The sequence below is a fragment of the Balaenoptera borealis genome (assembly GCF_965194805.1).
Source record: "Balaenoptera borealis genome assembly, chromosome: 11".
In the NCBI taxonomy this organism is placed as follows: domain Eukaryota; kingdom Metazoa; phylum Chordata; class Mammalia; order Artiodactyla; family Balaenopteridae; genus Balaenoptera; species Balaenoptera borealis.
In genome coordinates, this window is record NC_138868.1 from 62,389,142 (window position 1) to 62,403,272 (window position 14,131).

At 39.7% G+C, this 14,131-nt stretch overlaps 1 protein-coding gene and 1 long non-coding RNA gene across 19 annotated transcripts in view; one reads left to right on the plus strand and one right to left on the minus strand.

The window, feature by feature from the left end:
- DLG2 (discs large MAGUK scaffold protein 2) overlaps positions 1 to 14,131 on the minus strand; it is a 2,068,078-nt gene that overhangs the window by 415,732 nt on the left and 1,638,215 nt on the right. For all 18 annotated transcript variants that reach the window (XM_082343299.1, XM_082343288.1, XM_082343300.1 and 15 more), the window contains one exon: positions 8,334 to 8,402. In XM_082343299.1, the coding sequence (XP_082199425.1) occupies positions 8,334 to 8,402 (69 nt within the window). The remainder of the gene's footprint in view (positions 1 to 8,333; positions 8,403 to 14,131) is intronic.
- Positions 1 to 14,131, plus strand: part of LOC309606382 — a 136,588-nt gene that overhangs the window by 92,073 nt on the left and 30,384 nt on the right. The gene's annotated exons all lie outside the window — the stretch shown is intronic.

Here is a 14,131-nt window from a genome sequence, read left to right on the forward strand (position 1 = left end):
GCATCCTATAGTTTTCTGCGTACAGGTCTTTTGCCTCCTTATGTAGGTTTATTCCCAGGTGTTTTATTCTTTTTGATGTGATGGTAAATGGGATTGTTTCCTTAATTTCTCTTTCTGATCTTTTGGTGTTAGTGTATAAGTATGCCAGAGATTTCTGTGTATTAATTTTGTATCCTGCAACTATACCAAATTCATTGATGAGCTCTAGTAGTTTTCTAGTGTCGTCTTTAGGATTTTCTACATATAGTATCATGACCTCTGCAAATAGTGACAGTTTTACTTCTTCTTTTCAAATTTGGATTCCTTTTATTTCTTATTCTTCTCTGATTGCCATGGCTAGGACTTCCAATACTATGTTGAATGAAAGTCTTGTTCCTGATCTTGGAGGAAATGCTTTCAGTTTTTCACCATTAAGAATGATGTTAGCTGTGGGTTTGTCATGTATGGCCTTTATTATATTGACGTAGGTTCCCTCTATGCCCACTTTCTTTTTATCATAAATGGGTGTTGAATTTTGTCCAAAGCTTTTTCTGCATCTATTGAGATGATCACACGGTTTTTATTCTTCAATTTGTTGATATGGTGTATCACAGTGATTGATTTGTGGATATTGAAAAATCCTTGCATCCCTGGGATAAATCCCACTTGATCATGGTGTATGACTCTTTTAATGTGTTGTTGGATTCAGTTTGCTGGTATTTTGTTGAGGATGTTTGTGTCTGTGTTCATCAATGATATTGGCCTGTAATTTTCTCTTTTTTTGTGGTATCTTTGCCTGGTTGGTATCAGGGTGATGGTGGCCTCATAGAATGAGTTTGGGAGTGTTCATTCCTCTTAGTTTTTTTCGAATAGTTTCATAAGGATAGGTGTTAACTCTTCTCTAAATGTTTGATAGAATTCACCTGTGAAGCCATCTGGTCTTGGACTTCTGTTTGTTGGACGTTTTTAAATCAGAGTTTCAGTTTCAGTACTTGTGATCGGTCTGTTCATATTTTCTATTTCTTCCTGGTTCAGTCTTGGAACGTTGTACCTTTCTAAGAATTTGTCCTTTTCTTCTAGGTTGTCCATATTATTGGTGTATAGTGGCTTGTAGTAGTCTCTTATGATCCTTTTTATTTCTGTCGTGTCAGTTGTAATTTCTCCTTTTTCATTTCTGATTTTATTGACTTGGGCCCTCTCCCTTTTTTTCTTGATGAGTCTGGCTAATGGTTTATCAATTTTGTTTATCTTTTCAAAGAAAAAGTAAAAAGAACCAGCTTTCAGTTTCACTGATCTTTTTTATTTTTTAGTCTCTATTTCATTTATTTCTGCCCTGACCTTTATGATTTTTTTCCTTCTACTAACTTTGCGTTTTGTTTCTTCTTCTTTCTCTAGTTGCTTTAGGTGTAATGTTAGGTTGTTTATTTGAGATTTTGTTTCCTGAGGTAAGATTGTATTGCTAAAAACTTACCTCTTAGAACTGCTTTTGCTGTGTCCCATAGGTTTTGGATCGTAGTGTTTTTGTTGTCATTTGTCTCTAGGTATTTTTTGATTTCCTCTTTGATTTCTTCGGTGATCCACTGGTTGTTTAGTAACATATTGTTTAGTCTCTACGTGTTTGTGTTTTTTTTACGGTTTTTTTTTCCTATAATTGATTTCTAATTTCATAGCATTGTGGTAGGAAAAGATGCTTGATATGATTTCATTTTTCTTAAATTTACTGAGGCTTGATTTGTGGCCCAATATATGATCTATCCTGGAGAATGTTCCATGTGCATTTGAGAAGAAAGTGTATTCTTCTGCTTTTGGATGGAAAAATTAAGTCCATCTGGTCTAATGTGTCATTGAAGGCCTGTGTTTACTTACTGATTTTCTGTCTGGATGATCTGTCGATTGGTGTAAGTGGGGTGTTAAAGTCCCCCACTATTATTGTGTTACTCTCAATTTCCCCTTTTATGGCTGTTAGCATTTGGCTTATATATTGAGGTGCTCCTATGTTGGGTGCATACATATTTACAATTGTTATATCTTCTTGGATTGATCATGTAGTGTTCTTCCTTGTCTCTTGTAACAGTCTTTATTTTAAAGTCTATTTCGTCTGATATGAGTATTGCTACTCCATCTTTCTTTTGGTTTCCTTTTGCATGGAATATCTTTTTTGGTTTCCTTTTGCATGGAATATCTTTTTCCATCCTCTTACTTTCAATCTGTATGTGTCCCTAGTGGGTCTCTTGTAGACAGTATATATACAGGTCTTGTTTTTGTATCCACTCAGCCAGTCTGTGTCTTTTGGTTGGAGCATTTAATCCAACTACATTTAAGGTAATTGTCAATATGTATGTTCCAATTACATTTAAGGTAATTATCAATATGTATGTTCCTATTGACATTTAAAAAAAATCATTTATTTATTTAGTTAGTTTTGGCTGTGTTGGGTCTTCATTTCTGTACGAGGGTTTTTTCTAGTTGCGGCAAGTGGGGGCCACTCTTCATCGCGGTGCACGGGCCTCTCACTATCGTGGCTTCTTTTGTTACGGAGCACAGGCTCCAGAAGCGCAGGCTCAGTAGTTGTGGCTCATGGGCCTAGTTGCTCCGTGGCATGTGGGATCTTCCCAGACCAGGGCTCGAACCCATGTCCCCTGCATTAGCAGGCAGATTCTCAACCACTGCGCCACCAGGGAAGCCCCCTATTGACATTTTTAAAAAATTGTTTTGGATTTGTTTTTGTAGGTTTTTTTCCTTCCCTTCCTCTTTTGTTCTCTTCTCTTGTGATTTGATGACTGTCTTTAGTGTGTGTTTGGGTTGCTTGTGTGTGTGTGTGTGTGTACCTATTGTACTTTTTTGGTTTGCAGTTCCCATGAGGTTTTTAAATTTTTAAGTTTTATTCTTTTTTTAAAAAATTTATTTATTTGTTTGTTTGCTTGTTTGTTTATGGCTGTGCTGGGTCTTCGTTACTGCTTATGGGCTTTCTCTGGTTGTGGCAAGCGGGGGCTACTCTTTGTTGCGGTGTGCGGGCTTCTCATTGCGGTGGCTTCTCGTTGTGGAGCATGGGTTCTAGGCACGCGGGCTTCAGTAGCTGCAGCGCATGGGCTCAGTATTTGTGGCTTGCAGGCTCTAGAGCGCAGGCTCAGTAGTTGTGGCACACAGGCTTAGTTGCTGTGCCGCATGTGGGATCTTCCCGGACCAGGGCTCGAACCCGTGTCCCCTGCATTGGCAGGCGGATTCTTAACCACTATGCCACCAGGGAAGTCCCCCCATGAGGTTTTGATATAGCAGTCTATATATACACAAGGTTATATTAAGTTGCTGGTCTCTTTCCACCTAAAGAAGTTCCTTTAGCATTTGTTGTAAATGTGGTTTGGTGGTGAATTCTCTTAGCCTTTGCTTGTCTGTAAAGCTTTTGATTTCTCTGTCAAATCTGAATGAAAGCCTTGCTGTGTAGAGTATTCTTGGTTGTAGGTTTTTCCATTTCATCACTTTAAATATATTTTACCACTCCCTTCTGGCCTGCAGAGTTTCTGCTGAAAAATCTGCTGAAAACTTTATGGGGATTCCCTTGTATGTTATTTGTTGCTTTTCCCTTGTTGTCTTTAATATTTTTTCTTTCTCTTTAATTTTTGCCAGTTTGAATAATATATGTCTAGGCGTGTTCCTCCTTGGGTTCATCCTGTATGGGACTCTCTGCACTCCCTGGACTTGAGTGAGTGTTTCCTTTCTCATATTAGGGAAGTTTTTGGCTATAATATCTTTAAATATTTTCTCAGGCCCTTTTTCTTTCTCTTCTCCTTTGTTGACACCTGTAATGTGAACATTGGTGCGTTTAATGTTGTTGCAGATGTCTCTGAGACTGTCCTCATTTCTTTTCATTTTTTGTTCCTTATTTTGTTCTGTGGCAGTGATTTCCACCACTCTGTCTTCTGGCTCACTTCTGCCTCAGTTATTCTGCTATTGATTCCTTCTAGTGTATTTTTCATTTCAGTTATTGTGTTGTTCATCTCTGTTTGTTTGTTCTTTAAATCTTCTAGCTCCTTGTTAAACATTTTTTTGTATCTTCTCAATCTGTGCCTCCATTCTTTTTCTGAACTTTTGCATCATCTTTACTATCATTACTCTGAATTATTCTTCAGGTAGATTGCCTATCTCCTCTTGATTTAGTTGTTCTTGTGAGTTTTTATCTTGTTCCTTCATTTGCAACATATTTCTGTGTCATCTCATTTTGTCTACCTTTCTGTGTTTGTGGTCTCCTTTCCACAGGCTGCAGGATCATAGTTTCTCTTAGTTCTGGTGTCTGCCCCCTGTGGGTGAGGTTGGTCCTGGGGTTTGTGCAGGCTTCCTGGTGGAAGGGACTGGTGCCTGCCCTCTGGTGGGTGGAGCTGGGTCTTGTCTGTCTGGTGGGCAGGGCCGTGCCAAGGGGTGTGTTTTGAGGTAGCTGTGAGCTCAGTATGACTTTAGGCAGCCTGTCTGCTGATGGTGGAGCTGTATTCCTGTTTTGCTGGTTGTTTGGCCTGAGGCATTCCAGCTCTGGAGCTTGTAGGCTTTTGGGTGGGGCCAGGTCTTGGTGCCAAAAATGGGACCTCTGGGAGAGATCATGCCGATCAGTGTTCCCTGGGGCCTCTGTCACCAGTGTCCTTGCCCCCAGAGTGAGCTACCGCTGACCTTTGCCTCCTCAGGAGACCCTGCAAGACCCCTAGTTAGGTCTAGCCCTGGTTCCTATGGAGGTATTGCTTTGTGTTGGGTCCCAATGCATGTGAAACCTTGTGTGCGCCCTCCAAGAGTGGAGTCTCTGTTTCTCCCAGTCCTGTGGAGCTCCTGCACTCAGGACCCACTGGCCTTCAAAGCCAAATGCTCTGGGGGATTCTTTCTCCCGATGACTGACCCTCAGACTGTCTTGTAGGGCTATTTTTATGTGGGAACGTCCCTGTATAGCCTAAGTGGGTTTAATATTTTTTGGTGCTAGAGCTGTTTTTAATATGCTTGTCTGCGACCTCTTTCCTCAGTGTATGCTGACCATTATCCCCTTGGTAAGAGGAGTGACTGATGTTGGGGTGACCTGAGCCTGCACGGGATATTGAACGGGGGCCTCCCCTTGCTCTGAGGTTGTCGCTGCCCTGTGAGGGGCAGGGTCTGCTCTCCAGTTGGAGTAGAGGCCCTGAGATCTGTTTCTGAGCTGTGTTTCTGACCTGCAGTGTGACATAGGCAGGATTGGAGCACTCTCTCTGGGAGTGAAGCCACTGAGTTTTCCTCCTCTAGAGCTGTTCAACTGTGAGTGTGCTCTATTGTGTCACTTTTCACCTGTGGTGCTGGCTCATAAATTACACTGTTGCTGGAACTGCTCTCAGACCCACCTTAACAGTGGGTATGCCGGCAATTGGCCCTGGTGTCTTTCAGGTGTTGTTTTCACCAGACTACCAGCACAGATCCACTGAAGTCAGGTCCCAGGACTGCAGTAATTGTGCACCAGGACCTGCTGTGGGAGCTATGGAGGCAGCTCAGATTCTGGCCCGGTCCAGTCCCCATGTGTATGTGCACACAAACCCACAGTTGCTAAAGCTAGACCCATCTCAGCTGGGGTAGTACTCATTCATTTGGATATTCTGCAGGTGCTGAGTTTACAAAGCCGGCAGTGGGGGGTGTAAATCCGCATTTCCCACAACTGTGAGGAGAGATTTCAGCTCTTCTTCCTTAGTTGCATGGCCCATGAGGCTCAGCTGTGGTTTCAGCCCCCCCTCTGCATGTGGGCCTTCCACCAGTGTCTGTTCCTGAGGCTGCCCCAGAGCCTGCCCAGGTGGGTGGGGTCAGAGGCGGCAACAGGTGGGGCAAATGCCAGCCTGCTGGGTTGGGTGGGGCATGTGAGCCTGCTTGGGCTGTGGGGGTGGAGGAGGGGGCAGGGGTGAGTGAGCCTGCTCTTGCAGGCCGTGGCCAAGGCAGGTGAGGCGTGCAAGCCTGCTCAGGCAGGAGCCCCTTCTAGTGCCCAGGGAGGCAGGGGCTGGTGCATGGGCAAGGGGGCTGCAATGGTGGCCTGGGCTTCTTCCACAAACATTCCCGCTTGTAGAGTTCTGTACCCCCATCCCTTCAGGCTCTCTCTTTGCAGCTAATAGCAGTCCCCTCCCTGGGTCTGCTCTCCAAACCCCAGGTTCTAGCACCCAGCCTCCATCCGCACCAGCAGACACGTGTCTCAGGCTGGGACGTGCAGGGCTGTGGCACCGACCATTCATGTAGGTCTCACTCTGTCCTGCCTCCCACAGACTGGTTGCTGTGCTCTCCTCCGAGTCCCTGAAGCTCCCCTTCTGTCCTAGCTGATCTCCCTACTAGCGAGGGGGCTTCCCTGGGTGTGGGAACCTCTCCTCTCTTTCAGTTCCCCCCCAGGGGTGCAGGTCGTGTCCTGTTTCCTCTTGTCTTTTTAAAATTTCTTTTGTCCTACCCAGTTGCATGGGGATCGTTCTTGTCCTTTTAGGTGTCCGAGGTCCTCTGCTAGTGTTCAGCAGGTGCTCTGTCAGAATTGTTCCATTCTTGATGTACTTTTATGGGGAGAGGTGAACTCCATGTCCTCCTATTCTGCCATCTTGACTCCTCCCCCACTCCTATCTCAGTTTTTGTTTTCTTGTTTAATAGAGGAGCTAAAATTGTTTGATGTTCTTTACCGCCAAAAACAGTAGAGGAGGACTAGGAAGAGAAGGAGGTATCCTTTTGAGGGGAGGGCAGTGTTCATGCAGAGGTCCCATTCCTTTCACTCATGTTCCCATGGGTTTGCGGACATGCAGTGGATTTCCTTAGCTAAAGGCAAGAAAGGGCTCCCCATGAAAAGTGTTTATAAAATTTATGCTGTTCCAGGAAGGAAAGGCTACCATCTCCCTCCCAAGTGGATGTCCACTTAGTCATGGAGTTTGCTGACTTGCCCTGGGGAGAGAAGATGAGACTGTCAGGCAGGGAGAAAGGAGGCAAGGACTAGCCCTAGTAAGTTCCAGCTGAGGGGCAGGAAAGATGCATGCTGCTCATGTCTGCAAGCCTCACATGTGAAGCTGCTGAGGACAGGTGAGAAAGGGCGACTGTGTGCATGTGAGGAGGGATTGGTGCAGCTGGGGCAAAGTGGGTGAGTGCATCAGAGGACTACAGTGTGCTACTGCCAGGGGGTTTTGTAGAAAAGATCGCTGGTGCTCCCAGGGGACCACATGCTGGGGGAGTTGCTTGCGTTTCTTAGCATTGGTGCCTGTTTGTTTGGTTCTCTACCCATCCAGGCTACATCACCAGTGATAGCCAACAGAAAGGGGGACTGCCACAGGAGAATGTGAGGAATGCCATTTCCCTTTTTTTTTTTTTTAACTTCATTTCTACCAGAGAAGAAATCTAAGAGAAAGGAAGATCTAGAGGGCGGTATGAGAGAGAGAGCAGATCACTCCTCTATCAACTCCAGAGCACTTTGGTGGACCCCAAGTCTTAATTATGTTGGAAAGAGAGACAGAGGTTTGACTGAAAACACAAGATTTTAAAATAGAGAGAATAAGTAATAGAGATTTTAACTGAAATGCCATTAAGGGAGTCTACTTGTTATTGAGAAATAGGGTTGAACAAAGCATAGTTGGTAACAGATATTGGAAAAATAAAGTGATTTAATTTTTATACGGTAACCAATTAAGTGTTCTCAATTAAATCAGTTGCGATTATAAAGCAAGTGGATGGAAATATTAACACCCTCTTCTCAGCCCCTTCAGCTTCTATCTGATTGATTGGGGAATTTAGAAATACAAAATACTAAGTCCTCTACACGTAAGCCTGGCCAGCCAACATCACCATTCTTATTTCCTGCCTCGCACACCTTGCGCCAAAGCACTCAGTGGCCTTTTGACATCTGACATCCGCTTAGATGTTCATGTTTCTGCATGTGCTCTTTCTCCTGCAGGGAGTACCCTTCCTTCCAATGTCTGTCAGGCAAATATCCACAGATGCTTCAGTTCTCAGCTTCAGAGTTATATCTTCTCTGAAACCATCATGACCTGTTCCCCCCATCCCTCTTTGATGCCCATTTTCAGTCAGATAGATATCCTTTCTGGATCCTTCATTAATCCCTCATACGTATTTCCTGTGTGATGCTCACACTGTTATGTGCAGGTGTGTGTTTATATTTGTCACTCTCAATAGATAATGAGTCCTCTGAAGGAAAAGATCTTATTTGACTTGTTCAGTGTACTACCTAGCATGGTGCTTGGCATATATATAACATAAGCTTCATAGATATTTGCTAACAGAAAGAAAAAAAAGGGGTAAAGTGGGGAGGGAGGGAGGAAGGAATTTATGCTCAAAGTGACGAGGGTGCTCGGTTTGGTTTAAGAGAAGACTCCATATTATTCTTATCTTACCCTTCCAGGGAGATGGCCCGTTGGAGAGTCACTGAAGGCTGGCGGGTTGTAGTGCTGTGTTGGGAATGACTGCAAGAAAAGAAAGAGAAAACAAACATCATTTATTTAAAATATCTTTGCACATTCTAATAGTCTTATTGTCATGAAAAGAATCAATCTTGGAAGAAATACAGGAGGGATTAAATGACTGTTCTTTGGTGATAAGCAGAATCATCCACCACAATATAACACTCTATCAGATAAGGGGTTAATATTTCTTTATAATTTGATTTCAACATGTATTAATCAAAAGTAAGCTTTAAATGAAGGGTAGCCATGAAAAGAAACAAATATATTTGGAAGAGGTAATTATTTTCCCCTTGGAATAAGATAACATAAAGCATAAAAACAAATTTCACTATGATGCAATATATTATTTTTTTAATGCAGAACATTTTTTCTAACAAAATTCTAAACAGCAAATTTGCAAATTGGAGTAGTATTTAATTAGTATAAATTTATTAGTTTACATTTGCAATACTTGTAAAAATAACAATAATTCAACGATTGAATGAACACAAAAATTTGAAAAATGGGATTTCCAGTTGCATATCAACATTAGTTAGAATTTAAGGTAATTCCGTATTTATTTTGGTTGCATGATAACAAGGTAAGACTGATTTTATAGATAAGTATTTGCACTAGAAATTATATTGTATATATAGTAGTATCTAATATTTATTGAGTACTTATTGCCTGAGTTACTTTTCTAATTATAATTTTACATCCTTTATTTCTTACAACTCTATGAGGTACGTACTGTCCCATTTGACAGATGAGGAAATTAAGGTACAGGAAGGTTTAAAACTTGCCCAAATTCACGTGGTAAATACCTGTGCTCGAAACAGTATCTAGACTGATTCTAGTGCCATTCTTCTTAACCATCATATTATATCACCTTCCAAATGGTAACAATTTTTTTGGCTTTGAAAGAATTTGTTTTGCAATTTCAGAATACTCTTCAATTAGAGGGAGACTCTCTTTCATCTGAGATATGCACAATGACAATCCAAGAGCATATTGTAATGAATTGTGAGTTTCCTATGTATTAAAGTATACAATAAAATGTATTTCAGTGTGTAATTTTAGTTTGTAGTATTAGTTTAAAAAGTTATTTGTAACATTAGTTACATATACATGTAGTGTGTGAAGGTGTGTATATACAAATATATGTATAGAGAAAAACTTGAGTAAAATATTTGCAGAACATGAAGCAACTTCACACAATTCTAAGACTTCTCAGCACATACTTTGAAGACACTGACATTGCCATAGAGAGCCAAGCAAATAGGCTGCAGATTTTTCATTCAGAACTTTTGTTATTATGGGTGAGAGGAGGTGTTTCTCTGTGACTAGCATTTAACTGTGTCATGGATGACATTTATCTGAGGTTGAGAGGGCAGAATTTGGAGACTATGGCTAAGACCTAGAGAATGGTCGTCTTCTTCAAGTTACGGATTGTATCCTTTGTTTCCTGGCATCCCTCATAGTGCCGAGCATCACTTATGTCCACTAAGCATGTTTTGATTGGCCAACTGAAAGGCAGCATAGCATTGAGGAGCTGGACCATGTAGCCAGGCTGCCTGATTTCAAGTTTCAGCTCTGCCACATAGACCAATGTGACCTTGATTGAGTTTCTTAAAGTTCTCTGTAACAGTACCTTCCTCATAGGGTAGTTATTCAATGAATACAGTGTTTAGAACAGTGTCTGTCTGTCTGTTACATGGCAAAAGCTACATAAGAAGTGTTAAATAAGCTGATATGATTTAGCAGAGTGTGCACTTTGAGATCTTTCTTTAGTACTAAATAAGCATAATTAATTATTTAGATCACTTCAATTAGCCATATAGTCAGTGCCACAAGGTATAGATTTGTGAGTATATTATAACTTTGGTGGTCACTATCAATTAAAATGTTTTCTGTTGTAAAAACATTATAAAATTAATAGAAATCAATTAATCAATCAATCTGCCACAGCAATCAATCAACCAAGAAAAAAGAAATAAAAGGTATCCAGATTGGAAGGGAAGAGGAAAAATCATCATTATATGCAGATGACATGATGATACTATACAGAGAAAATCCTAAAGGCACCAACAGAAAACTACTAGAGCTCATCAATGAATTTGGTAAAGTTGCAGGATACAAAATTAATATGCAAAAATCTGTTGCATTTCTTTACACTAGCAATGAAATATCAGGGAAAGTAAAAAAAAAAAAAAAAAAAACCTTTAAAATTGCATAAAAAAATACTTTTAGGCATAAACCTGACCAAGGAGATGAGACATATGCTGAGAACTATAAAACAACACTGATAAAGGAAACTGTAGATGGGTCAAAGAAATGGAACGATAACTCATGCTCTTGGATTGGAAGAATTCATATTGTTTAAATGGTCACACTACCCAAAGCAATCTACAGATTTAATGTGATCCCTATCAAATTACCCATGACATTTTCCACAGAACTTGAACGAATAACTCTAAAATTTATATGGAACCACAGAAGACCCAGAATTGCCAAAGCAATCCTGAGGAAAAAGAAAAAAGCTGGCGGTATAACCCTCCCAGACTTCAGACAATACTACAAAGTTACAGTAATAAATACAGTATGGTGCTGGCACAAAAACAGACATATGAATCAATGGAACAGGACAGAAAACCCAGAAATTAACCCACACACTTATGGTCAAAATTAATCTACAACAAGAAGGCAAGAATGTATAATGGAGAAAAGACAGTCTCTTCAATAAGTGGTGCTGGGTAAACTGTACAGCTACATGTAAAAAAAAAATGAAATTAGAACACTCTCTAACACCATACACAAAAATAAACCCCAAAAGGATCAAAGACCTAAATGTAAGACTGGATCTATAAAACTCCTAGAAGAGAACACACGCAAAACCAACATTCTCTGACATAAATTGTAGCAATGTTTTCGTAGGTCAGTCTCCCAAAGCAATATAAATAAAAGCAAAAATAAACAAATGGGACCCAGTCAAATTTACAAGCTTTTGCATACCAAAGGAAACAAAATGAAAAGACAACCTATGGAATGGGAGAATATATTTGTAAATGATGCAACCGACAAGTGATTAATCTCCAAAATATACAATTATGCAGCTCAATATCAAAAAAAAAAAAAGACCCAATCAGAAAATGGGCAGGAGACCTAAATAGACATTTCTCCAAAGAAGACACATAGATGGCCAACAGGCACATAAAAAGTTGCTCAACATGGCTAATTACTAGAGAAATGCAAATCAAAACTACAATGAGGTATCATCTCATGCTAGTCAGAATGGCCATCATTAAAAAGTCTACAAATAACAAATGCTGGAGAGGGGGTGGAGAAAAGGGAAGACTCCTATACTGTTGGTGAGAATGTAAACTGGTGCAGCCATTATGGAAAACAGTATGGAGGTTCCTCAAAAACTAAAATCTAAAAATAGAGTTGGCATATGCTACAGCAATCCCATTCCTTGTCATATATCTGGAAAAGACGAAAACTGTAACTTGAAAAGATACATGTACCCCAGTGTTTATAGCAGCACTATTCACAATAGCCAAGACATGGAAGCAACCAATGTCCATCAGCAGATGAATGGATAAAGATGTGGTATACACACACACACACACACACACACACACACACACAACACTGGAATATTAATCATGAAAAGAATGAAATAATTCCATTTGCAGCAACATGGATGGACATAGAGATTATCATACTAAGTGAAGTAAATCAGACAGACAAGTATATGCTATCACTTAGATGTGGAATCTAAAATGATACAAATGGACTTTACAAAACAGAAATAGATTCACAAAGAACAGACTGGTGGTTGCCAAGGGGGAGAGGGGTGGGGGAGGGATGGATTGGGAGTTTGGGGTTAGTGGATGCAAACTATTATATATAGAATGGATAAACAACAAGGTCCTACTGTATAGCACAGGGAACTATATTCAATATCCTGTGATAAACCGTATGGAAAAGAACATAAAAAAAATTATATATGTATAACTGAATCACTTTGCTGTACAGCAGAAATTAACACAACATTGTAAATCAATTATACTTCAATTAAAAAAAAATTCTCTGACATAAATCGTAGCAATGTTTTCTTAGGTCACTCCCCCCAGGCAATAGAAACAAAAGCAAAAACAAACAAATGGGACCTGATCAAATTTACAAGCTTTTGCATAGCAAAGGAAACAAAACAAAAAGACAACCTAGGGAACAGAAGAAAATATTGCAAATGATGTGACCAACAAGGGTTAATTCCCAAAATGTACAAACAGCTCATACAACTCAATAACAAAAAAACCAAACAACCAATCAAAAAATGAGCAGAAGACCTAAATAGACATCTCCAAAGAAGACACATATTGGGTTGGCTAACAGGTACGTGAAAAGATGCTCAACATCGCTAATTATTACAGAAATGCAAATCAAAACTACAATGAGGTATCATCTCACACCAGTCAGAATGACCATCATCAAAAAGTCTACAAATAATAAATGCTGGAGAGGGTGTGGGGAAAAAGGAACCCTCCTACACTGTTGGTGAGAATGTAAACTGGTGCAGCCCCTATGGTAAACAGTATGGAGTTCCTTAAGAACCTGAAAATGGAGTTACCACATGATCCAGCAATCCCACTCCCGGGCGTATATCTGGAGAAAACTCTAATTCGAAAAGATAAATGCATTCCAGTGTTCATAGCAGCACTATTTACAATAGCCAAGACATGGAAGCAACCTAAATGTCCATCAACAGATGAATGGATAAAGAAGGTGTGGTATGTATACATAATGGAATATTATTTATCCATAAAAAAGGATGAAATAATGCCATTTGCCACATGGACCTAGAGATTATCATACTAAGTGAAGTAAGTCAGACAGGGAAAGACAAATATCATATGATATCACTTAGATGTGGAATCTAAAAAAATACAAATGAACTTATTTACAAAACAGAAACATTCACAGACATAGAAAACAAACTTATGGTTACCAAAGGGAAAAGGGGGCAGAGAGGGATAAATTAGGACTTTGGGATTAGCAGATATAAACTACTATACATAAAATAGGTAAACAACAAGGTCCTACTATATTGCACAGGGAAGTATATTCAATATTGTGTAATAAACTATAATGGAAAAGAATATGAAAAAGAATATATATATATTCACATATACATATATGTAACTGAATCACTTTGTTGAAGACCCAAAACTAACACAACGTTGTAAATCAACTATACTTCAATTAAAAAATTAAATTAATGGAAATCAAAATAAGAGAGTAAAAAAATTCACATATAATTCCACTGCCTTGTCTCAGACTTTACAGAATCATCTAATTTAATTCTCAGAGCTGTCGTATAAGGAAGGTATGAGAATCCCCATTTTATATTTACGAAAACACAAAGAACTTAAATAACATGTCAGAAAACAACAGCTTGCAAATACAGAGCCAGAATTCAAACTAAAGCCCCTTCTTGTTGCCAAGTGTTTGTACTTTAAACTCTATGCTACTGAGTCTCTGTATTTCCACATGTGTTTCATATCATTTTATATATACACAGACCATATATAACTTCATATCTGCATTCCTCCCCCCCCTTACATTATAATTTAATCACTCCTGGTAAGGTCTCCATAATTATTATTTTGGTGTTATATAATGTTATTTACTCTGAAGATGTAATTTATTTAATCATCCTTTTACAGATGGATATTTGGGTTATTTCT